Source organism: Pipistrellus kuhlii, unplaced genomic scaffold, assembly GCF_014108245.1.
Source record: "Pipistrellus kuhlii isolate mPipKuh1 unplaced genomic scaffold, mPipKuh1.p scaffold_m20_p_1, whole genome shotgun sequence".
Classification (NCBI taxonomy): Eukaryota; Metazoa; Chordata; class Mammalia; order Chiroptera; family Vespertilionidae; genus Pipistrellus; species Pipistrellus kuhlii.
Window position 1 is genome coordinate 77,356,281 of NW_023425404.1, and position 26,697 is coordinate 77,382,977.

Consider the following 26,697-nt stretch of genomic DNA (forward strand, 5'->3'; position numbering starts at 1 on the left):
CTCTGGCAGCTAGGGACACTTTTGGTTCAGAGATTAAGCATCTTTGTCACCATGGGACTTTCATTCTGCTCACTGCGGCTGTAGGGAGTGATTTGTGGAGGTCCTGTGCATGTTTTAGAATTCAACATTTGCTAAGCTGGCCAGGTCCTGGACTAGCTGGCACAGTGAGATGGGCCCTTGTGGGAAGTGGGGTGCTTGAAGGCCAGGATGGGGTGTGGCCCAACAGCAAGGCAATGAGAACATGTGAGACCAGGTCACAGGATCAGAAGATGACACCTGTGGGGCAGGCTGGGAATCTGCAGCCTCATGTGGTGTGGCAGCTCACCGCCCACAGACCAGGCTCCTGGGGAAGGCATGCCCTACCCAGGTGAGAAGTAAAATTATCCCCCATGTGGCTCTCTCCTGCAAGCCTTGGTGAACTGTTCTTCAGGTTTTGGAAGACGAGGAAGGAAGCAGATGTTTCCAGTTAGAAGGAAATAACACAGATAATAAAATACAATATTTGAATAGCTCATCAATGAGTGCAAAACTCTGTTTCATTTATTATTTTATTTCCTTCTTATACCACCCTTCTTGATAGGAAGTATTACTACTGTCCTCTTCGTATCAGCTTGAGAGATGTCGTCAGTTTATATGGGCCTTGGTTTTGATTTTACCCCCGAGGAGGAAATGCTGACCTTTCCTGGGGATGTGTTAGTGTGGTGTGGCAGCTGAGATGTGGGCTCTGGATTTGGTCTTGAGCTTGAGTCCCAGCTCTGCCACATACTACCTGTGTGACTTGGGACAAGTTATTTCACCTTCTGGGCCTCAGTTTCCTCATCTGTCAATGGGTTAATAGTAATACCATCTGATAGGCTGTTCTGAGGATTGAGCAAGAGAGCACATGTCCACAGCTTATACTAGGACACAGTAAGCACTCAATAGATAGTAGTAGCTAATATGGCCTCACTCCTTGGGGCACCCAGGTCAGGGCAAGGCTAGGATTTGGTAGAGGAGTGAGTTCCTGTCCCATGACTTTATTTGGGCCCTTTGCCCTCCACTTTGCTAGTCAAGCCCAAGAGCAGAGCATCCTGTCAGGTGAGGGTGAACTGTCCAGGGCGGCCCACCAGGAGCCAAGACTTACCAGAGTCAGAGATGTCATCCCAGTAGGGGGAGTCGAACTCATACTCTGCCTTGAGGATCTGTTCAAAGAGCTTGGAGTCATTTTCATCATAAAAGGGAGGGTAGCCACAGAGCCTGGAAGACAGGATAAAGGAAGGATCTGAAACGCTGCATCTCCAGTGTGGCAGTCAGGACCTGCCTGCAAAGAAGGCCTTTCTCACTCCAGTGGAGAAAACCCCCCTGTGCGTGCTGCAGACAGTCTTGGTGAGGATCGCACACTCTGCAGGCACAGGCGGCACACAAGTCAATTCGCGGTGTACTCAAGAACCAAGAGGGCCACCTCAGGCGATCACTGAGATCCACCCTGACTCCATACATTATTCAACACAGAGTCGCATACAGCTAAAACCCACCAGACAGCCTTCTGTGTATAAGTGTTATTGACTTTATTGTCTATATTGCCCCTTTATAGATGATGGGTCAGTGGGAAAAAACAAACACACAAAACGTAAGTTTATTATCAATTTTAGGGCCTGTTCTAGGTTCATTTTGTTTAATAAATCATCATAGGGAGAAAAAGAAATGTTATCAGTGTGAGTACTAAGTTGTCACAGGTCACCTTAACTTGTACGCTATCACCCTATCATGCCAAACCCCGGTATTTTAAAGGTTATAGTTCTCACCCCAGTTCTACTACCATCTCCAATGTGACTTTCACCATCAGTAGGCACTGATAATTTCTGGGCCAAAATTTTCTCATCTGAACATGGAGAGGACAGACCAGAAAATCCCTTATATTATATCTGGCTTTAAGATGCTATGGTTCTGTGACTTCCTGTCCCGTTTTGCTTGGCTGGTCAAGACACAGGGGAAGGTCTCATACATGCTGGAGGCCCACTTGGGGCAGAGGCAGGCCCGGTTGGGAATGGACAGTGGGAAGGGGTGGGACTGCGGCTGGGGCTGTCAGGGTAGACAGAGCGGGAGGCAGGGCTGGGTTCTGCAAGGCCAGGTGTAAGCTGGATCACACAGAACTTGTGGCAGCCACAGTGGGAATTCTGCCCCCACACAGGCCCCGAATCTTCCCACATAGCCAAACTGCTCAGAACACAGCTACAGCCTAGAGATCTGCGTAATGAGGACAAATTAACAGGAATCAACCGACTCCAGGTCTGCAAGGGATGAGGCTTGTCAGCAAATAAGGAACTGCCCCTCCTGCCACAAAACATAGTGTCACCAGCCAGGCTGCACAGGGGACTAGCTGGTGACATCTTTCATGGCTATAAGACCTTCCTGGGCTGATAGGATTCTAAAGCCTCTATCCCCACAGGGCTGACTTGGGATCCAAGTACCCATTTCATTAAAATATTTTTATTGATTTCAGAGATATGCAAAAATTGTTATGAGTATAGAGAGCACGGACATTGAATCAGAATAGTTTTTTGAGGGAGGAAGCAGCAGAGGCCTGTGCTTTGTCTCAGGATGAGCAGAGTTTTATAGGAGACAGAGGGGCCGCAGGGGGAAGGGCTAGCCAGAAATAAAGGCATGGAGGCATAAAGGGCACAGTTTATTCAAGAACCTAAGAGCAATGTGCCCCTGCTCTGGCGTAAAACCTGTCAGTGAGTAGTAGAGACAGTGGTGAAACGGACAGTGGGAGGCCGTGGAGGCTGTGCTGCTACACTGAGGTAGACAGTCTATCCTTCAGGCACCAGGAAGCCCCCAAAAGGTATAGATGAAGGAGGTTTCTGGGCAAATGGCTTTGCAGCTGAGGGAAGGGTAGACACGAGGCAGGAAGACAGCAGCTGTACCAAGCCAAGGAAAGATAGGTGTCTGCAGGTGGTGGCAGCTGGATTGGGGGGACAGAAAGATTCCCAAAGGGGTTCAGAGAGAAAACACTGGAGGGTCTGGGGTCTTCCGGTGTGGCAAGTAAAGGCCAGGGTAGCAGGTCTCCAGCAAGGACTGGGGCTGCCATCTCCGTGGTGAGGACACAGGAGGAGAGAAGGTCCATGAATGGCCCCTATGTCACCACAGCACCTAGAGCTCCAACTCCTCCTCCGCTGGCTCCGCTCAGGTAAGCAGCTCTGAGCAGTTGCTGTGTGTGTGTATGTGAGCCTGACCCTCCCCTGGGGGACCCGTGGGACAGCCTGAATTAGTTCATGTAGCCACACTGGGTCTTGTCTAGGCTTGGGCTGAAGATTAGGAAAGGCTGGGAAGAGAGGGAGCTGATGGTGCAGATGTGGAGAGAGAAGCAGATATGCCAAGAGGGAAATACCAGTGAGGCTGTGAGAGGGGCCAGTGCCCTGGGCTGTACCAGTGTGGGGGGCTTCTGTTCAGTCCACAAAAAGCCGTGCAACAAATCCCTTTTCCTTAAGGTAACTGGAAAGAATCTGTTCTTTGCAACTAAAGGCACCAGCATCCCACAGTGGATAGATGAACAATTCCATTCAAGCTGTGGTGAGCTGGACCAGGTGTGTGTGAGGGCAGCCAGCAGGCAGTCGGGACACATGCCTGAAGCCAGGGACTTTCTGTGGTTTGGGATGCTAAATTAAAGCCATCACCATTTGCATGCAAGCTGGGAGAGTGGGTAAGATCACTCAGCAAGAATTTATAGACACTGGAGCTGCAGACTGATCCTCCACAGGCTTCATCTGGCCCACAGATGTATTTGGTGTAGCCAGCAGTGACTGAAAACAAATGTGACTGAATGCCCATAGGCAGTGCTGATCCAGCCAGTTTACCACAGTCTCCACTAGTCCCTATTGCTCACACCCAGTAGACACATGTACATCCTCTCTCTACCACCAGGCCCTCCATTCTCTAAGTTGTGCCATTGAGTCGAGAGCGGTTTGCAGGAGGCAACTTTGAGGGGGAGGAGGGGCTGAGGCACTGTGTTAGGTGCTGCTGGCTACAAGAGCTGCATGAGAAGTGAGCCCTGCTGTCCTAGAGGCCCAAGACAGGTGTGTGTGTGTGTGTGTGTGTGTGTGTGTGTGTGTGTGTGTGTGTGATTTCCTCCTTGGAATTGCTGATGGAATTTGGGGGAGAGTGAGAAGCCTGACAGGGATGATCAGGGAAGGCTCCTGGGAGGAGGTGTGACCTGTGCTGTGATTCCAGGCCAGGGCCCATCAGACTCACCTGGGAAGCTAGAAAAACCCTGAATCCTCCCCAGACTGAGTGGGTCCAAGCCTCTAAGAGCAGGGCCCAGGTGCTTTTACTTTTCTTCTTCTTTAAAAAAGCACACCAACCCCTAACCGGTTTGGTTCAGTGAATAGAGCATCAACCTGCAGACTGAAGGGTCCCGGGTTCAATTCTGGTCAAGGGCATGTACCTTGGTTGTGGGCACATCCCCAGTGGGGGTGTGTAGGAGGTGGATGATCGATGTTTCTCTCTCATCGATGTTTCTAACTCTCTATCTCTCTCCCTTCCTCTCTGTAAAAAATCAATAAAATATATTTTAAAAATAAAAAAATAAAAAACACACACCAAAACAAAACAAAAAGCCTTATATAGGAATTCATGCTCATAAAGAGTTTAAATATAGAAGAGTATAGGGAAAATTACCTTCCTGATCCACATTCCCATTCCTGCTATTAATTTCCTGTGAATGCCTTTCAGAAACTTTTTTGGCATATAAAGCATGGATATATGTACATGAGGTACAAGAATTCAAATTGCCTGGAAGTTTAGCATTGCCTTTATGGCTGTAAAAGGAAAGCTAGTTTGTTTCTTTGCATGTTCCAGAAAGTCCCTAGCAGGGGGAATATGCTTGCTTTTTCCCTCTCGGGTACTCACTGAGCATCAGCTGCCCTCAGGTCCCCACTGAGCAGAGGACTTCAGAAATAGGGCTGAATACCCTGAAATGGGCATTTGTTCTGGAGAAAGTACTTTAATTAAACATTATAATTTTTGCAGTGAAGCCTCCGAATCGCCAACAGCATCAGCTATAGGTGACGTCCTTCACAGCAGATGGAAGGAGCACAGCAAGTCTTCAATACGCCTTCCAGGGCGCACAGCTGCCCTGTGCCCGGATGGTGCCTCCAGGTGTCCACCTCCCTGCTCTGGAGCACTTTGGCCTCCACTGTACCCATGTTCCCACCTGAACTCCCAACCAGAAGCTGGCAAGTATATCGAAGAAGGACTGTGTATAGCAGGGGGATGAGCAGAGAACCTCAGAGTTCTATTCTGGAGTCCAGAAGTCATCATCTGGTCCAGCCTGTCCTGTAGGAAATTGGGAAAGTGAGTCCTGAAGAGAAAGAGTTGGATTGAGCACATCTGGCATCTATGTGCTCACAGCTCTCACGAAGAGCAACAAATGCCACTTTGATCCAACCCTTTATTGAGCAGCAATGTCACACAGAGCGCTGATCACGGAGCAGTGAAGACACCCTGCCCTTGCTCCTTAGAGTTCAGTGTGCAGCATGTTTGAACAGGACAAGTGGGATGATGGCTTTTCTGCAGACTGGTTACGATGTTTGTGCATGTCCCATAAAAGCTAATGACCATAGCCACCATCTGTGGAGCATTTACTATGTTCCAGGCACTGGGCTACACAACTTAGACACATTGTCTCACTGAATGTGTGCTGATGGGGTTATTTCAATTGGGCAACTTGCTCATATCTCATCTCAGGGTTGGACCAAAAATTAACTCTCCTCATCCAAATCCAGAGCCACATCAACCTCTAAGCACGACAGCCATACATGCTACTGCAAAGATGGGGAAACACATGCTCCCTTCTTGTACCGGCCTCTGCAGCCGGGATGTCGTGTTTGCACATGAGATACATTTGGAAGCAAAGCCAGAAACAAGGCTAAAAGACCCGCCAAGGAAACAAAGGACTCCTCAGAGTCCTTGAAGTTAGAAAAATCAACACCTAAAATCTCCCTTGCTTGCCTTCGGGAATGACAGATGGGAGGAGAAGGGCCGGGACACTGAGCCCTGTCTGTGGGAAAGAGGGCTGGAGACAACTGAACCAAACCCTGATGGATCCCTTTCCGTAGCCTTAGTTCGGCACTCAGCTCCCAGGTGGAGCTGCAAGGAAACTCAGAGGACAGGATCCCTCCTGGGCCTCCGTGGGACTGGGCAGGCGCACCTCACCGACCCAGTTTAGCTAGTTACCAAATAATATATGTGAGCGAATTCTCTAAATTCCTGCAACGTGCTTATAAAGTGCCAAAACTTACTTTAAATATTTCATATTGAAAGGATTTGAGTGCGACAGTTCACACTGATAACTGAATAACCATAAAAAATGGCAACACAGAAGCTGCGGTTTGATCTAAGTGGATGGAGGGACTTGAAGGGAAGGGGATTTTTAAGGAGGGTCTGCTCTCTGAGGCTCCCGTGTGCGCCTCAGCCTAGGCCTCAGAGAAAGGAGGCCACAGATTCAGATCCGGGACCCACAACTGCCGGCGAGCGACCCTGGGGAAACTATCATCCTGCCACAGACTGCTTCTTCTGGGGACTAAAGAAAGGAGTGCCCACCTTATAGAGAGATATTGCAATCTATAAACATATGCTGCATATTAATGCATATTTTATATAAAACACCCAGCGGTGCACAGACAGACCAATGGATGGGGACACTTAGAGAGAACAGACACAATACATGAAGTGGCAAATGCCAGCTCCTTCACCTTATCCATCCCACCAATGCCATCTAATCCTCTTCGGGGTCCTTCAGCCGAAACATTCTGAGTGGGATACTGCTCCCCATCAGGAATCACAACATGAGGGGGGAGGAGATGAGCCCCAGGGACTCGGTCCAATCTCCTACATGCTGAACGTGAGAATGAAGCCACACACCTTCAAATCCTATGCAGCCTCAGAATTAACACCCCCCCCCCCCCCCCAACCATACATCCTGCTGAGGAAGGCGGGAAGAGTGGAACCGCCTCTGGGCGTTGTTTTGTGTGCTGTGTCATGACTGGAGGACAGAATGTACTTGCGCTTAAGCTTTGATCTTTGTGCTCCAACTTTTCCAAGTGTGAGCCTAGACGCCTTCAATTCTAGGACAAGCTGAAGATTTCCTGAGAACATTTACTCAAAGTTATATTTATGAAGAAAGAGTAATTTGTATGCAATTAGCCCAGGGTACCAGGACACTGAAATAACAAACCCCTCCATGTACTGCCAACTATTGATACATAAGCCACAAAAAGGCCAGTCCAGGCATAGAGTCTCAGAAAAATATTCACAAAATCCATCAGATGTGGGCGCTCCTCCTTTGGAAACTAGAGTCTGATTAATACACACCAACTCTGGGCAGCACCATTTGCCCTTCCTTCTGGGCCCTTGATAGTAATCAAGTGTTTAATGACTGGGTAGGGCCTGTGCGAAGGAAGCAGAGTTTGCCTCTGACTCTGGATAATATAACAGACTTTTACAAATAATAAAATAAAGCAGAGCCTTTTAAGCTGATAAGTCTCTCGTGCAAGGCCCTCTTATTGAGCAAAACAGGTTTCAACATGTTACTCAGATTTTTAGACCAGAGAGACCAATGAAACCTGAATTGTTACAAAAATGTCATCCAATCATGTCAGCATTGTGATCACTCAGATCTATATGTCTGAGTAGATGCACGGCAGAGCTTTCTTCTTGCAAACTGGAAGCGGTCAGGGAAGGGTTCCCACATGAAAGCCATGTGCAGGCGACATCAGCTAAGTGCTGCTGATGAACAGCAATGGGTAACCGTCCCGTGCCAGCCCCTGAGATCAGCGCCTTCAAAGCCAAGAATGAGTAAGCAGACAAAGGAAAGATCTAAAAGAGAAAGGAAAGACTGTTGGAGGAGAAAAAGGAAACACATCCTTTAGGAAGTTTATACACAAGTGGAGCTGAAGGCTGGGAGCCAGGAAGGGAGTGGAAGACCAAACACTTCCCCAAGTGTGAGAACCAGCATACCTACTTGGAGAAAACTATAATAGTTAAAACCAAATTCTGCACATGGTTCAGGGTTGGACTAGAAAATACATTGTTCACACCAGCTGTATATGACCCAGGGCCCAACTTCCTTCTGAGTGCATAACCTTTATAAGCTTGCACTAGCCTCATGGACAGCACCTCTGGGAAGTCTGGGGATGACACAGAGGTGTCCGCCTCCTCCTATGGGTGAGACATGCCTGAAGGAAGTTTGGACAAGACCATTTCCAGCTCTGCTCCCGCTACCAGTGGCACAGCGGGCACAGCGGGCACAGCGGGGAGGGAGAGTGAGGAGAGCTTCCAACCACCAGGAATGCTGTGTCAGGGAAAACACAGCAAACTTTCAGCAGCTGAAATTATTCTCACAAGTAATGTATTTCATACCGAAGCTACGAAGGGCGCCCATATCCAGCCTGGAGATGAATAACATGAGCCCTATCCGGTGATTCCGAACTGGGCAGATTTCCAATTCGGCCTGTGCATCTAGACATTGCTTTCTTGGTTGTTGGGCTCTTCATTTCTCCCTATCTCCCCCACAAGCTTCTCTCCCTTGCTTCTCTCCCCCTTCTTCCCTCTCCCTCTGTCAGTCATGATCTGATTGGTAAGCAGTTCGGAGTCTGTGCAGAATAACACCTCCATTTGGGAAAAGCTTTGGCACCTCCATCCCATTGACCTTGACCTTCAGTTGTTTTCACTTGCCCCCTGGCTCCATTTACTGTCCCACCTGCCTTCTGAGGATGACCAGAAGGCAAGCCCTTAGAGTAGGGGTGTCGAACTCAATCAGAGAAGGGGCCAAAATCTAAAATCCAGCCTAAATCGCGGGCTGAATGGTTTACTGAACAGTCATAAACTGTCATTGTGATGGAAACGCAGCGGAGTGCAGTGATGACAGCGCAGTGCGGGCCACATTGCAAGGCCTGGCGGGACGGATTTGGCCCGCGGGCCTTGTGTTTGACACATGTGCCTTAGAGCATGGCCAGCAAAGCAGACACCAGAAGGCCATCTAGCCCGGCTCACGTGCTTCCAGTTCACCCTTCCTAAGTTCTCCCACCACCTCCAGCGTTCCTGACTCGCTGGTGTGAAGTGGAACTTTCACTCTTCCCACCTCCATCTCTGCTCACAGATCTAGCTCAGACTCAGTGGTGTGAACTCATAACCCTTCCCCTCTCTGTGCACGTTTTGAGTCTTTTCACTCTCTGTGCACTACCTCCCTCCTGCCTCTGTGTGCTGCCGTACATTCCAGAGAATACACATTTAAAAAATAATAAGGCCTCTTTCGATTCTTATGTTGGCCCAGTATGGCACTAGTGAATTAACAACCTGATAATTCAGAGGATTCTATTTTCCCCATCACCAAGTTTTAGATATCAAATGTTCAAATTGCATCAAATCTTCCAAGCTATATTTTTAAAATCAGGTTTCAGATGGTTTTGTACATTTTTTCTCAAACACACAGCGTGCCATATCCTCACATAACCAGGTCTTGAAGGATAAGCCATCAATCTCCCTGCACAATGGCTTTGAAAGTCAGTCCTCCGAGAGACTCAGATCACGGTCACCTCTCAGGCCAGGCAGGGTTCATGGCCCTGCCTGGGAGCTCTCCCAGCCCTTCCCTCCCATCTTAGTGACAGCTAGCAAGACTGGATGTAATGTACGTGTTTACTGACTGTCGCCTCCAGCAGACAGTAAGCTGCTCCAAGGCCAGGAGGTAATGAATCCATCCTGCAGCTCCATCATAGTGCCAGACACATATCAGGCTCAATACATGTCAGTCATGTGAGTGAATGCCAGTCTCCTGCCTTCCCTTCTCCAGGATTAATATTCTGAAGCAGTTAGCTGCTCCTAGAGGGCAGCTTCCAGGAGATGATGCGGGATGAATGCAGGAGAGGAGAGGGGGTGAAATGCCTCCATCCAGCCTGAAGCTGTCCCATTCAGAGTGTGAACGTGATGCAGGTGAGATAGCTCCTTTCTGCTTCTCCCTCCAGGCACCCTCTCTACCCCAGGGCCATTGCAAAGACAAAATCACACAAGTTGGTAGATTTCACCTTCCCTGAAGTCACTGTCAGGAAGTTGCTCCTACCATCATCTAAACTGCAGACTTTCTTTCTTTCTTCCTTTCTTCCTTCCTTCCTTCCTTCCTTCCTTCCTTCCTTCCTTCCTTCCTTCCTTCCTTCCTTCCTTCCTTCCTTCCTTCCTTCCTTTCTTTCTTTCTTTCTTTCTTTTCTTTCTCCCCCCCCCCCAAATATATTTTATTGATTTCTTACAGAGAGAAAGGGAGAGGGAGAGAGTTAGAAACATTGATCAGCTGCCTCCTGTAACGCCCCCCCCCCCCCCCCCGGGGATATGCCTGAAACCAAGGTACATGCCCCTGATTAGAACTGAACCAGGGAACCCTCAGTCCGCAGGCTGACGCTCTATCCACTGAGCCAAACCGGTTTCGGCTAAACTGCACACTTTCTTTATCTCAGTTGCACAGCTTGTAAAATTCCCTCCATCATCACTGTGCATAGCTTTGTACCCACTTGTTCAAACCAAAGAGTATTTTATGTTAGATTACTTCCGAAGGGGTTACAGGTAAATCAAGCAATGGAGAGAATCACAGGCCACGAATAAAGCTGAAAGCTGGTCCAGAAGCACTGTGTCTGAGACTGGCGCTAAGAAAGGCAGTGAGCCGCCACAGGGCCCACTCAGTACAGAATGCGGAGGGCGATCAGGCATCTTTCTGAAAACCCTTGGCGAGCAGCCACATGGCAATGCAGTCAGTGAAATCGAATCAGTCAATGTGGAGTTATAATGCCTGCTGAAATAAACATGCTGAAGCTAGAATAAGGAAAAGTGGGGCGGTGGCTGGACTTTAGGCAGGAACTGGGGCGAGAGGGGGAGAGGAGGTGGGGGTGGTGGTATTAAGAACTGATCAGCCAAAACCGGTTTGGCTCAGTGGATAGAGCGTCAGCCTGCGGACTGAAAGGTCCCGGGTTTGATTCCGGTCAAGGGCATGTACCTTGGCTGCGGGCACATCCCCGGTAGGGGTTATGCAAGAGGCAGCTGGTCGATGTTTCTCTGTCATCGACGTTTCTAGCTCTCTTTCCCTCTTCCTTCCTCTCTGTAAAAATAAATAAATAATATATATATATATATATATATATATATATATATATATATATATATATATATATATATATATAAAGAACTGATCAGCTGTGGCCACTCTGATGAGCTAAAAGGAGGAGCTGTCGATGGACAGTAATGCCCTTTGGTGAGAAGGGTGACCTGAGACCACTACAGGCCCCCTGAAAACTGCTGAGGCATCGACTCCACTGCTCTGATTCCTTGCTCTTAAGGGAAACTTCTGGTTTTAATTTGCTTTCTCACGGAATGTTTCCTATCAGGCAAATTGTGAGGGTGATGACATGCCTCTCCAATCACCTCGCAGGACACAAATCTTGTTATGATTTAGTGAACTGACACTCCGGTTGTTTCTTTCAAATCTCTTTTGAGTTTGGCTAGTTTGAATCAATCCACTGGGGGCATCTAAGCAAAATGAATAAACATCTAATTTGGTTTCTAAACTTCTAAAGCCAAAGTCCAGACCACGGGCCCATGCAGCTGAATGAGGCATGCATCCCACTTGGCAATGCTTATGAATAGAGTGAGATGGTTGCTGCCTGTGGCAATGCCAGCTAACTATTCTTATTAGTGGTAAACTCCTCATACCGATGGCAGTAACGACCATCATAATACCCAGGCTCGGTCATCACACCACCTTTCCTACTGAAGCTGGGGTCCTGACATATCTATACTAATAAAAGAGTAATATGCTAATTAGACCAAGAGACCTTCCGGACTTCCTTCCAGACAAAGCTGTGGCATGGCCAGCCTGCAAATTGCCCTCAGTCCCTTGCCCAGGCCTCCCCGCTGCTCCCCGAGAGATCCCTCACCCCAAAGGGCTGTGGCCAGCCTGCAAACCATCTCAGGTCCTTGCCCAGGCCGGCCTCCCACCCTGATCTGGGACTCTCTTCAGGGAAGACCAGGCAGCCCCCACCTGTGTACCAGGCCTCTATCTATATTAATAAAATGGTAATATGCTAATTAGACCAGGAGACATTCTGGACATCCTTTCAGATAAAGCCATGGTGGCGGGGCTGAGGCAGAGACAGTTAGGGGCAATCAGGCCAGGAGGGGAGGGCAGTTGGGAGCGATAAGGCCAGCAAGGAAGGACAGTTGGGGATGAGTAGTCAAGCAGGCAGAGTGGTTAGGGTCGATCAGGCAGGTGAGCAGTTAGGAGCCAGGGGTCCCGGATTGCAAGAGGGATGTCCCAGATTGGAGAGGGTGCAGGCCTGGTTAAAGGACAACCCCCCATCCCTGTGCATGAATTTTGTGCACTGGGCCACTAGTGTATATATAAAAAGTCAGCTGTAAATGTGTTAAAAGTAATGGTGACTACCTTGGTGAAGGCCATCCTTTGTCTCAGAAAATGGACATAGCATGGTGATCAGGCATTCTTAGTTCCACTCTTAACAAAACTAATTCTTCTGTGTATACTGGCCAATCAGTATTTATGTGACCTAGTTTTAAAAGCTGAACAATATAGGAGGCCAGTCAAAAAATAAGGGGCTACCATAGTATTTTTCCTGGAGCTTCTTTTGGGCACACAGGTCTAGGTCACATGGGTCTAGGTCACCACCCATGACATATCTATACTAATAAAAGAGTAATATGACCATCCACTCTAATGCCCAATCTCCTCAAGACCTTCCTCAGTGTTTGTATCAGCAAAAGTTCACTGCCTTTCTCCATAGCACATTGTATTCCTGAGCATAATTTAGGCAAGTGATCATTAAACTCTCTCCTTGGAGTTGTGAGGAGAAAGCAGCCAGCGAGCAATCACAAAATGGAGCTTGGTCAATGAAATGTTAATCTCATCTTGAGTGGAGACATTTATTTCCTTGGAACTTGTCTTGGCTGAGCCAACCCCATCAGACTGGACACCAGTATGCTCACCAGGGTGTCCAGCTACTCCATACTCAGCCCTTCCCAGTAGCTTAAGCCCCACAGGCAGAGATGTTTTTGAAAGTCCTGATCCCCACAGGGGATTCCTGGCAGGACAAGGACCCATCACATGTGCCTTAAAAATGAGAACCCCTGATAGAAAAATATTTATCCTCCCAAATGATGGATAACATAGAAATGAGCATGGAGATCAATAGAGAACCAATTCATCAAATCTCTGCACCAGCAAAATGAAGAATGTTTGCATGGCATGTGGAGAGGAGAAAATTTGGTGCCATGGCCTGTCACAGCCACCTTTGCTGTAATCTCATAGTTCAGCTTGTCAAATGACAATGCACTCCCAACACCCTGCAGGGCTAACCTCTCCATACAGAGGTGAAGAATGAAGAGCTCGGCAGGGAGCCCATGGGATGCCTGGCTTCCCTGGGGTGTTGAGTGCTGGTCACTCTTCAGTGAAGGATGGGAATGGGAGTCCAGGCACAGTGGGTCAGCGGGAAGTAGCAAGAGTCTGAGATTAATATCCACGAGTTCTAACTTCTCACATTTACTCAACTCAGGGCAGCTTTGTGCCGGGAACACTGAACATAGCCCTTTCTCAGAACATTTATATATCAGCCCTTGAACATGCCTCAGGCACCCATTCCTATGCCTGCATCTCTCCCCTGGTCAGAATGCTCTCTTCTCTTCTCTTTGCTTATGCTAGTTTTCTCCAGCCTTCTAGACATACCTGGATGGTGTGTCCTCCTTCCTGAATGTCCCTGTCCTCAGTGGTGCTTCACCAAAGGCACTCAAGACATGCTAATTGTTGACTCTGATAATAATACATTTGAGATTAATGGCTCTTCAAGCAAAGCCATATTGTGTAGCAAATTATATCCAGAATATGGCCTATCACTCAAGGATCTGAACATCGTGGAAGGTACACCGGAGGCATCCAAACTTCATTCATTCTCTGCCTGAGAGGCTCAGGGCTCTGGAAGGCAGCAAAGCGAACAAAAGCCCAGGCTGCCATTTCAGTTCTGACAAAACCTGAGATGAAATCAACCTAAGATGAAGCCCTGGAGCGAAGCTAGTAATGACCAGGCAACTGGCAAGTTTAGACTTAAAATAGAAATAATGAAAAACAGTTTCTCTTTGCTTAATATTATACTTGAATCCAGTCAAATAATTTATCATATACTGTAATTATAAGGATTTGGAAGTAGAACTGTTCAAATCATAGCCAGACCCAAACACCAGTATCTCTTCCCTAGACCTCTGACCTCCACATGTGCATACACTAGTCCACGGGTATCTCAACCGGGCCTCAAGTTTAACATGCCAGAATGGAATTCCTGATCTCACCTACCCCCTAAACTTGTTCCTCCACCACCCTCTATTCTTTTATTTTAGTCATCTACAAAAGCTGAATATATACTACAGAAAGATCATTTTCTTCTCAGGAATGAGGCATGTGTGTGTGTGTCTGTGTGTGTGTGTGTGTGTGTGTGTGTGTGTGTGTGTGTCCCCAGCATTCCCTGAGGATGCCACACACTGTCAGACCTTTCTTTCTCTGGTCACAGTCCCCTACTGATCACAGTCCTTCACTGTGTGCAGTGAGCTCTGTCTGCTAGGAAATGTTCCCTTTCTTGGGGACAATGAGGAGAATGAGTTAATTTTCTATCAATTACAGAAACTAGTTAGCCTAAACCCATCATAAAAGAATGTTTAATAATAAGTGTTAGAAAAAGAAACTGTAACTGAAAAATAACTTTATAGTGGGCTTAAGCAAAAATAGAACATAAAAATAAAAACCAAACTTGATCATCATGAAATAACTGCAATGAACCTATGACCTCAGACTGCATTTCCTGGAGAGTGGCAACAAGTGAGCTGAGAAGAAATGAGGAATCCCAAGGCTAACTTTTGATTTCCATCACATTTTTTCTCATTGTGATTTCTTTTAGGAACACCCCCACCCCTAATATTTTCATAGTGATGTGCATCCCCAGAAAGCCAAGGTGGCACATGAAAGGATGCCCAATATCGGTAGTTGTAACAGAAATACAAATCAAAGCCACATGAGTCACTATTACGCACCTATGAGGATGGTTATTGTCAGAAAGTGGGAAACAACAAACGCTGACAAGGATGTGGAGAAGTTGGAACACTTGTGCATTGCTGTTGGTGGTGTAACATGGAGGTGCTGCTTTGGGAAACAGTAAATTTTTTCCTCAAAAAGTTAAACATAGAATTACCATATGATCCAGCCTTTCACTTCTAGGTATACACCCAAAAGCAATGAAAGCAGTGCACCTGTGTTTATAGCAACATTATGAATGGATAAGTGAAATGTAGTATATACACAAAATGGAATGTTATTCAGCCTCAAAAAAAAATGTCTGACATATGCTACAACATGGATAAACCTTGAGGACATTATTCTAAGTGAAATAAGCTGGACACAAAAGGACAAATACTGTGTGATTCCACTTACATGAGGAACCTAGAGCAGTCAGATTCCTAGAGGCAGAAAGTAGAAAGGTGGTTCCAGGGGCGGGGCTTGCAGGGGGAGGAGGGAATGGGAAGTTATTGTGTCATGAGTACAGAGTTTCAATTTGGGACAATGAAAATGTTCTGGAGATGGATGGTGGTGATGACTGTACAACAATATGAATATACTTAATACTGCTCAACTGCATTCTTAAACTGGTTAAATAGTAAATTTTGTTTATGTCTATTTTGCCACAATTTAAAAAAGGAAAAAAAGAAGCCAAAGTAGCAAGCAATACTTACAAGATATAGGCAATCACCCCAATGGACCAGCAGTCAACAGCTTTGCTGTAAGGTTTCTGGGCGAGGACCTCAGGAGCTGTGAAACCACAGAGACACAAGCCGGACAAGTTAAAGGTCTGACACATGACACTTTCTAGGTTTGTTTTTTCTTTCTCTGTCTTCTCCTTGGGCTGAACTCTATGTGATTCCAAAAGTGATTAGAGGTATATGATCTATTCTAACAAGAAAATAAAAAAAATGAAGGCTTGAGGGTATGTGTGTATGTGACTAGAGGTTATCAATAAAATGAAATCTATCAACAAATACTTAATAGGTGGGTATTTTATGTGAGTGCTGGGCGAGGCACTACAGTTCAGACCAAAGAGAGCCAAGGAAAAATATGTTTTCTGTTTAGTGCTTGGGATGTGACATCCCCTCAAATCAGTTCAACGTAAGGAGGCACTTCTGGCCCCCACATAGGGTTCTGGCCCCCACATAGGGTTTTTTTAGGTTTTGGAAACCCTGCATTGGGCCTGCTCTTGGTTCATTCTCTAAGATTTTGGTGGGTTATCTGTCAATATCGTCATTTCATTTTCTTGTTGGTGAAACGGGAGGATGCTATTTCATCACTCTTGCTTTGTTCTAACCCACTGTCCATCAGGAGTCCAAGGGCTGGGCTTATTTTGCACTTTCTCCACACTTCCTGCTCCAGGCCGGTGGCACAGCCCAGTGCTGGAGACCCACCCAGTGTCTGGCACCTGCAGTGTCTGCTATACATATCTATCTGTGCAGAGTAAGTAAATATAAGAAAAGACAGTAACTCTTCACAAGCAAACACTTCTTTTTATCTAATTGAGGTGTCTCCAGCAAAGACTTTCCAGAAAAATTAAGAGGGCAGAAAAACCAAAATTGCTATAGCTTACAAGGCACTCATTCTGGGCTGAACTGTCCTTGGTGAAAACAACTTAATTATTGTTACCATCATGTTCTCCACGTTACAGGTGAGGGCATAGAGGGACTGAGAGGTCAGCACTTCCCAAAGCATCCAGCAGGAAAGCAGGCAACACACCTCCTTCCTCTCAGAGGGCCCTGCCCTAAGTGCCTGCTGTGACAGGTCTCATGCTAGTCATTCATAAACATTTCCTACATCGAGCCCGGCAGCAGCTCTAACAATTACTCTTATCTGCCCCTGACAGAGAGAAAAAAGGAGCCTCAGAGAAGCTCATTTTCTGGAGCTACACAGCAGCTATGAACCAGTCAGTCTCACCCTGTCCCGGTTCTTTCTGCTTGGATGCACTGATTGCTAAGGTCAGAGTTTCTTCAGTCTGTAGGAAAAATTCTGTGCAGAGAAACTAACAGCAAAATCCTCTTTCATTCTGTTGAAGATAAATCTTCCTGAGCATGAATAGGGAAGTAGATAAGCTACTATGGAGTGTTTCTAGTTATGATGGCAAGGAATGCAATCCACAGGTAATCCCCGAATCTAATTTCAGGTTTCAGCCCCAATTCCTCCAGACTTCCGATCAGACTATTTGCTTTTAACAAGAGCAAAATAAATAAAGGTTTACGTTCTTTCCTGGCAATGTTCACCCTGAACACAGAGGCAAAAGGAGAGATGAGACTATAAAGAAAGGAAGCTCGCAAACTGGAGAAGGGGCCCTCAGATAACTGGGAGCTGGCTGCATCACGACTTCCTTTCCCTGCAACTTATTATTTATTTATTTATTTATTTATTTATTTATTTATTTATTTTTCTCAGACACTTCTACGATGGTGGCTGACATGAGGGAGCAATTCCCCCAGTAAATGTCTTGCTGACTTAGGAGGTTTGTTCTCTGTGAGTGGATTCTGGTCTGAGTGGTCACACGGGCACAGATGGTGGGAGGTGACGAGGTCTCTGCAAGAGGCACATGTCTGAGCCTCCCACGTCTTCCTTGGGGCCTGATAAAAAGTTTAGAGGAGTCAGAGAAGGCTCATGGGACAGAGCTGATGGCAGATGTCATGAGACAGAGCCAAGCTGATGTCTGCAGGGCATTTTAGGGAGAACGAGGGCCAGCCTGGCCTAGACACCCACAGAACAGATGTCAGAGCACAGAGGCATGAGGAAATTTGGACAAGATTTCAAGCATAGACTCATGCCATGTTCCAGGTGCCACAGGCAACAGGAAGGTAGACAAGGAATGTGGAGAAGGAAGCTGTCAGCACCTGCGACAGCTGATCCCATAGTTAATGAGCCAAGACTGGGCCCACCCCGAGCCAGGATGTGCAGAGGGGAAAAGAGACGTGGCCCCTGCAAACCAGGTCTTACTCCAAGGAGGAGCTAATGCTGTGTTCTCTCCAGTGGTCCTTCTTCACAGTTCCCAGCACTATGAAGGTGGGAGGGACAATTCTTTAAAAGAACATCTTCCTTTTTGTCTTCCTCCTTGCTGCCATCATTGGATAGACAGAGGAAAGAACTGGCCACCATTTATTGTTCAGAAACTCAAAGAACAAAGGATATGGTTTCCTTTCAGAAGCCTGCACATCCAGGGAGCAAGCATTTCATCTACACTTCGGCAGATTCAGCCTTTTAGAGAGCTGTGCGAGGCGCTGCACAGACCTGAAAAGCAAGTAGCTGATTTTTATGCAACTTGGACCTTGAATGTCACTTGAGATGTTAAGGTTCATGAAGCCACAGATGACACATACTTTCAAAATATGGGACTTTGTTTAAATGTTAAAGTTTATAACCTCCGATATGTAGTTAAAAAAAAAAAAAGATTTCTGGATCTTTCTCAGATTCTTCCATTATGGCAACTGACAAAACTGACCATTGACAAAATGATGTCAAGGTCAATACCTGGGTGTTAGGGGGGGAGTTGTAAATTATTGACAAATGTCATGGTCACATATTGGGGGTGGAAGTCTGTGTGCATGTGCCAAACTTCTTGTTCTTTTTAGTGTTGTGCTTTATTTGGATTATGTCAACAATAAACTAGAAATATTTTTTAACTAAGTAGAGGCAAGTGAGCCATTTGTCTTCTGGTGAGGTCTTAATTTCACTGGAAATGCAGAGGGTGAAGCAGGAAGTATACTATAAATGACAAAAAAGACAAAGCCAATTGCTTTGGAAATATTATTTTCACCAACTTAAAATGTTTTAAAAATTGCATCATAGCACACATACAAATGGTATTAATTCTAATTTTAGTTGTGATTCCTGTAACCAAATTTTCTCTGGGACGTTGTTTGAACAAGCTTACCTATAACACTTTAAGTAGCTACTTTTCATCTCATAGTAATTCTTGAAAAAAAAAAAAGTTTTTCAGGCAACATTCAAATTCTTTGACAATGTGATATGGTGACCGAGTCATAAGGAACCCCTGAGAGGAGCCAGGCTATTTCCTCTCCCGCTCTGTGTTCTGAAGTTGGCTCCGTTATTTCCCCAGGTGTCTAATCACCAGGTGTTGGCTCATCGCCTACCGTTTTCTTGATCCGTTTTCAGAGCATGTCCCATTGGGAGAGTCCACTTCTCACTCTGATCTTTTTAGATCAGATCTGATCTTTGGTTTCCACTTTAAGAACAAGCTAAACTCCCTTACATTGTGTCATCCATCTTATACCATTAGCAGGATTTCTGCTGTAATCCTCAAAAGTCATAGCGTCCAATTTATAAACTTTCAGAATGAGCTTCCAGGCCTAGGAGGCCCAGAACACAGCCCATCGGGAGCCTTGTAAAGTGATAAGGGTTCTCTGAGCCCCGCACAGTTCCACCTCTGCCCCAATGCTGCTGGCAGGTGCCGCAGAACTTCTTAATCAAGGAGAAACAACTTTCTCCTCTAATTGTACCCAGCAGGATTCCTGTGTAGTGGGAGGTTGGCAATGACTCTCGCCACCCCCACACCTTCTAATAGAGGGAGGCTTTTAATTTAAATAACTTCTTTGGAGCTATGGACAAAGAGAATAGTCCTTAAAAGGCACTGTGGCTGATTTGCATTGCCCTCAGCCCCCAGGAAAGGGCTTGGGCTCCTGGAACCTCCACGGCAGAAGGAAAAGACACTTGTAGAGAGGGAACACGGAGATTCTTTGAGTGCCTTTCAATGCCCAATCCCTGGGGGCTGTCAGTGTCCATCAAAGGAAGTAGAGAGACCCATCCACCAGGAGGTATTGAAAAGGACGCATGCAAAGTAGGTAGCAGGTCCAACCTCCTCCTCCTTCTTCTTCTTCTTCTTTTTTGTTGTTGTTGTTGTTAATCCTCACCAGAGGATATTTTCCCATTGATTTTTAGGGAGAGTGGAAGAGAGAGGGAAAGACAGAGAGAAACATCCACGTGAGAGAGACACATAGATTGGTTGCCTCCTGCATGAGCCCTGACCAAGGCCCAGCTTGGGGGGAGACTGCAACCAAGGTACATGCCCTTAACCCTTTGGTCTGCAGTCCAACGCTCTATCCACTGAGCCAAACAGGCTAGGGAGGTCCAACCTTCTGATTATCCCTTAAGTTTGGCCAAAGCCAGCCTTTTAGAGGAGGAGAAAGTAGCACTGAGGTGGAGGCAGCTCTACCTGGATGATATGTGTTGGGCAGGGCATTTGGGTTTCCAGGTCCATTTAGCAAAATCCTATAATACACTAGCCTTCTTGTAGGTACTGAACCTCATTGTGATTGTTCAACAAATGGTTATTCAACTGAACCCAACCTACTCAATACACACATCACTATATCTATTAATATAAGAAAACATTTCCCAAACTCCATACAAGTGGTTTACAAATACACTTAGCTACCTCAAATATTTCTAGTGAGAAGGTACAGAAAAAAAAATAATAATGAGAGGGCAACAAATTAATTTTGGAATTTAACAGTCTATTGGGAAGTGCCTGTCTTGGGTTTAAGATCAATCACTAAATACCTGTCCTTAAGAAAATAATTTCTGACATGAATTTGTGGATTAAAGAGACAGAATTAGCCTCGGTGCTCTGTGTGCAGATACATTTGACATTCATGCTGCTCGCCATAAAACCTTTCAACAGGATCTCAGAATTTCTAGTTTTAGGGTTAAAGGGCAGAAAAGATACTTTGTTAAATGATCTCTTAAGACCTCCTTCCTGGTCAAATTAATTCAGTTTTCTTGGCTATTCCTGATAGGAACAGCATCCCATTGGCTTGTTGTGTTTATACCAGAAAATAGAAGTTAATCTCCATGGAAACCATGCAGCCTCAGAAGAGCATCCACGAGTGAAAGCTACCCACGGACAGAGGTGGCCCTTCTCAGCCCCAGGCTTAACTCACACTCTTCAGGGAAACAGCAGGTTTAAAATAGAAAATAATGGCATTCACTGCTGTGAGACTCACCACCTACCTACAGCGGGAGATTCTACTTGATAGGAAATGTGTCCTGTAAACCAAGCTGTCCTACCCTGATTTAGAGCAAGGATTCCTGGTAAAGGGGAAGATATCAGTGATTGCAAAAAGAAAATTAAAAATTTCAGAAACCTTTCATCTTGTTTTTTAAAACAATTAAAATAACCCGTTTTCCTTTCTGAACGAGTGGAAATGGCTTAACTAAGTCGAAGTAGAAAGGAGGAGAGTGGCTATCTTGGAGGGGTGAAGGTGGGGCCACAATAACCCACCCTCTGGCTCTTAGAGAAGCAAAGAGGAAACTTCCCTGCCACTCAAGGCAAGCTGGAGAGCAGTTTCTGCTGAGAGACGAGGGGATTGAGAACCCACCCTGCTACCAAGCTCAGAAGCTTATGTTCAAGGCAATTTGTTCTCCTCTATGGATGTTTGAGTACCACTCCTCTCAGTACTTCCAAGTTAACCACTTCCAGTGGGCAAGGGGCAGAGACACAGTTTCCAGGGTGGCAGGAGCAGCCCTCCGTGCCAGAAAGTGAAACCGCTGGTCAGGAACAATGGCCCCAAAGTGGTGTTTCTCCCTCTATGCCATCGTTTAAAGTGTTAGGTCCCACGACAGGCAATGGGATTACGGGGTGAAGAAGGCAGACTTGATCCCTGCATCCATGGCACCGCTGTCTGGGCACTCAACAAGCCGCAGGAGTAACCCAGCCTCCGTTGCTTCCTGAGGACAGTGGTCAGGCTGAGACGGTGAGGCAGATGAGACCATGGCAAGTTTGGAGAGGTATGATTGATTTTTAAGCTTAACTCACTCTGAATAAAACTCTAAAAATACTAAACTTACTCTAAATAAAAGTCTGAAGATATCCAAGGAAAGAATATATTACCTCCAACAGTCAAATGCTGGAGACAGTACAAATGGGAAAGATGCAGGGGGGTGGGGGCACATGCAGGGTAGAGGAGAGTGCATTGCTGTGGCTAGTGGAGCTGGGAAAATATGCCTCATGCATTCTAATAATAAAGTAGCAGGTGTAAAGATGAAGCAGTAGGAGGGATATAAAGGATCACTGCAGAACTAAATGAGAGGTAAAGATGTGAAATTTAGGTTACTTTCACTTAAAACAACGTCAGTTGCCTGGATTTGAGAAGTTTTAAACAGTTAGGCACGTTGCCTTTCCAGTGAAGGAAACCTGAAGGACCCACCACTTACTGTATACGTGACTTGGCCAAGCCATTTAATCTCTCTAAACCTCATCTGTAAAATGAAACATTTAAACTTATTATGTGGCTTACAGGAAATAATAAGCACATAACAAGTTATAGATATAATTAATGGTAGTTATTATGTAAGGAAGAAAAGTTGGTAAAACCATAGGAGCAAAAGCAGAGCTCAGGTTTTATTATTGTCTAGAAATAAGGATGGACAGATAGATCCTTGATATCATTTGTGTTTTTTCCCCCCACTTGATTCTAACTCAACATATTGAAATGATTCATAAATTAAGATTAAAGCCTTCAGAAGGCAGGACTGAGCTCAGCCCACATGGGCTGGAAGGGCAGAGTGTGAGAACTTGAATCTGAGTTGGAAGAACCCTTAGAACCCCCTACACATGCCTCCACTCCAAATGGTCCTTTTGTTCCTTTAGTTACTGATCCTTCTGCTCACTTAGTCACCCACCTGTCTACACAGTCCTCTATCCAGGCACCATTCTAGACACTGCAGCCCAGGAATTGCCTGTTCCTCATGCTGACAGACAATGCTTTGGAAACAGGACAATTTGTGGCAAAATTAGTGATGGCCATGGAACTCTGGCCTGCCATGACACCTTTATGGATCTGCATTTATTGAGGCAAGAGGGAGACTATTCCTTCCATATTTTCTCTCTGGGGCCCTCTATCCCCTCCTCCCCCCAGCCCCCACCCCACACTCTCTTACCTCCAGGCCAAGTATCATCAAGACTACCTTCTCCATCACCCTGTGTCCCCTCCCATCCATTCAGTACCTATAAGGATGCAATGCCCAGCTCTAACTAATCTTGTTTCCATTGGCCCCAGTTATAAACATTCTTTTTTAAAGGGAGGTGAGAAAAAAATTGTTCCAGAAGACTACTTATAAAAGTGGGCATATTCTAATTTTGTCCCAGAGTCTTTGGAGTGTGTAAAACTCCTACCAACTCCCCCAACTGCTGAGATAGAGCTACGCAGACTCCAAGGTTAACAGCAGCTCTGTCTTTGAATGAGGTTCTGTCTTCCAAATGGGTTTAAAAGGTCCAACCTGCCACGCAGCCACACAGGCGACTTGCTGGCCCATGGCTTAGTCTAAGGTTTATCTGTTTCTCTCGCTGCCTGGCCTCGCCTCCCTGAAGAGGCTAAGGAGAAAGGCCTTTGACTCAGACTTCATGCCTATCACAGTGGGAGGAAAAGGCCCTAAGAGATGGAAGTCAGTCATGGCCAGAGGGAGTAAAGGCTTCTTTCAATATCATGGCTTTTCCCAAGTGGCTCAAGAATGATCCCCAACCCTAAGGGTTGTAGGAAGGGCAGGGGTGTAGGGGGGCTAAATTTATCAGGCAGGCTGGTAAAGGTGATGGACTATTCACAGGGGGAGCCTGTAGAAAAGCAGGTGCCTAGCGGGAGCCTGAACTCCCATGAAAGTGCCTTAACACCCTAAGACTGTCCACGGATGGAGGGCATCACCTCTGTCACCTCAGCCAGCACTGACTCAGAGGACAGAATTACGGCCTGGTTTGTGCCAGTGGACCTTGGAGAACTCATTCTCTTTCCGTGCCTCGGTTTCTTGTCTGAAAGGGCCCGTGCACTTTTGTCCTGGAGTCAGGCCTTTGTGGAAAAGAGCTCAAATAGAAGCTGTGCTTCCCCTCATGCTGAGGAATGCCACCAGGTATTGTGTCCAGGGCTAGACACTTGGGTCCTAGACAGTGTCCTGTCCCTGAGGAGTGTCCGCAGCCGGTGAGAAGGAACAGCTCCACCCTGCTGCAGCCTGTTCTCACAGGGTCAATAAAGTTCTTAAGATCACGGAAAATAAAATTCAGGCATACATTTCAGAGGAGAATTGGGCCTCGGTAAGAACCTCACCATAACAAGGAGGTAATATTGAATGTGCTTAGTCAGATCTACTTCCTGTCAATAGAATTTTCAGCAGCAGGGATATTAAAACAACAAAACAAAACAGATCTGTGTATGTGACTTGGCCAAACAGATCTGTATATGTGAAGGGCAGGCGTGAGAACTTGAATCTGGGTTGGAAGGACCTTAGATCCTTAGAGGCTTCACTGTGAGCATCTTAAAAAGGTGTTGCTTCACCTGGTTCAAGATATTGTAACCCACATTTTGGCAAACAGAAATACAGCTGAAACACAGGACTGCTCCTTGCCTGTGGTTTACTTTTAACCCACAGTTTTAAGAGTGGAAGTTTTTGATAGCCCTGTTCTCTCTCGCATCCTGCCCTTGGAGTTGTAGTGCACTAAAAATGCTTCACAAAAAAGAAGCTCACTCTGATCTTCCTAGTAGCTCTTGAATTTTACCACAGGCATGAAGAGTTCCCATGAAAGCACCATCCTGGCTTATAATTACCATTCTGATCGGAGCTGAATTACTATTCAAATGCTACCGAAGCCAAACTGTGGCTGGAGGGTGGGGAGTGCGGGTACGGGATGGGAAAGGGGCAGCTGGTGTGTGGAAGTGTGGGGGACCTGGAATTCAGTGGGATGAGGAAAGAGAATGTTCTGAGTCAGGCGTTTCTGAACCACGTGCCAACGGGGAATCCTGAGACACGTCCTTTACAGGTTTTTCCAAGAATCAGCCTCCGCTTTAACTGCTGTGATCGCAATGGGAGGACCACTTTGCACTTAAGCCCGTCCTGTCTTCTGAAATCTGATAAGAAGCTACACTTCAAAACTAAGAAGACAGGTAGAGAATTTCAATGTTTTGGTTCTTAATCACCAAAAGAAAAATAAAAGAGTAAATTACAAAAAATACTGTGTTTCCTCCTCTCCATCATAACAAAATGGTAACAGTTTCGAAACTATGAGACTCCATCCCAACATCAAAGATTTCAGGGGGAGCATTAAGCAATTCGATAAGGATGAGAAACGCTTTAAATGTGTTAGGAGTGAGTGAGTGGGACCAGACTTGTGGAGTGGGGACTCCTCCTAGGCAGGCTTGGGTTGCTTTGCCCACGCTCTGAGAGTGAGCTCTGTCCCCATCCCTGCTCACTGTGTCAAGGGCAATAAAAGCAACAGGCTCTACACTGCACACACACCCCCCCACATGACCCGACCCCTTTAACAAATGGGGCCTGGTTACAGCAAGGTGTGATAAAGCTCCGAGGCTGGCTGTCACTGAGAAGCTGCGGAGAGAGAAGAGAAAATTCTTATCTGAGTCCTCCGCCCACATGTCTGTGCCCTGTGTGCCAGTTTGTCAGTTATATAAAGTCCTGTCTCAACACTAACAGTCTGAGAGAACGAGAACGAGAACGAGAACAATGATGTAATGCTTATAGCTGGGTACTAACATGTGACATTTAAATGAATGAAAATCAAGTCCAGGGAGGGAGGAGTGGGGGACCGCTATACAGAAGAGTGAAGGTTAAAGGGAACAGAGGAACCATGAACAAAGACGAAAGGAGCTGCCCTGACTTAGGTTGCTAAAGAGGATGGAAATGGGTGGTGTCAATCAATTTAATTCACGTACTCTTGTCTGTTCTGAGGGAAGATGGGAACACAGACAGGCAATATCACTCAGTAAGGCTCAATGAAAACCCAAAGTCTCATGTCACTCAAACACAGGACAGAGCAGTGAAGCCTGTGTGCACAGCCCCAGTCTCCTCCCCCTTTTCCAAGTGCAGTTTCGGTTCCTGAGTCTCCTCACTGGTGAGAGAGCACAGGCTCACCTGCCGCTGGCAAGACACTTTGTCACTTAATCTATAGGCAAAGGCTTCTTTTAAAATACCTTAATTTTCTTTCTGAAAACAGGAGAACTAGACCCACAGAACCTGAGAAATCACGTGAGTGTGCAAATAGCAGTATCAAGAAATTAGTCAACAGGCTTTCCTCTACCAAACAGAAGGAGTAGGTGTGTCTTCTTTCGTCTCATAATTACTTGACTGCAAGGGTGTTTTCTGTGACTTACTGTTTCTATTCAGGGATTCAGGAGGCCGTTTGGATGTTTTAATTAGTGTTTGCAGAGCAGTAACTTTCCTAAGTTTTTTAGCTCTGCCTCTCTCCCATACGGGTGACACTGAGGGGAATATTCTACCCAACTCATTTACACAGATCTAAATCCAGGCCTGTAGAGGGCCACCTGGGAAGGCATATGGGCAATTTTCTTTAATAATGATCAGTTGAACTCAAGGCGTAGGCAGAGCCATGCCCTGGGAACATGTTTCCCCAAGATGGGTGACATGTTGTCAGGTTGGCCTTCATATCAGCCCAGGTATAGGCAGGGGCAGAACTAGATATGTGAATCCAGGCGTGCTAGGGCATACTTAAAAATGCAAATAAGTTGGTGTTACTTCCTGGTATTGGGGGTATAAAATAAATGTGCTGGGAGGAGCCGTTGTCTTCGTCTTCGTCT

General features: G+C 46.2%; 1 protein-coding gene across 5 annotated transcripts in view; it reads right to left on the reverse strand.

Annotated features, from left to right (window-relative positions):
* The window catches only part of CAMK1D (calcium/calmodulin dependent protein kinase ID), a 346,472-nt gene that overhangs the window by 16,390 nt on the left and 303,385 nt on the right, over positions 1 to 26,697 (reverse strand). For all 5 annotated transcript variants that reach the window (XM_036452768.2, XM_036452785.2, XM_036452757.2 and 2 more), the window contains 2 exons: positions 15,799 to 15,874; positions 1,124 to 1,236 (listed from right to left, as the gene is read on the reverse strand). In XM_036452768.2, the coding sequence (XP_036308661.1) occupies positions 1,124 to 1,236; positions 15,799 to 15,874 (189 nt within the window). The remainder of the gene's footprint in view (positions 1 to 1,123; positions 1,237 to 15,798; positions 15,875 to 26,697) is intronic.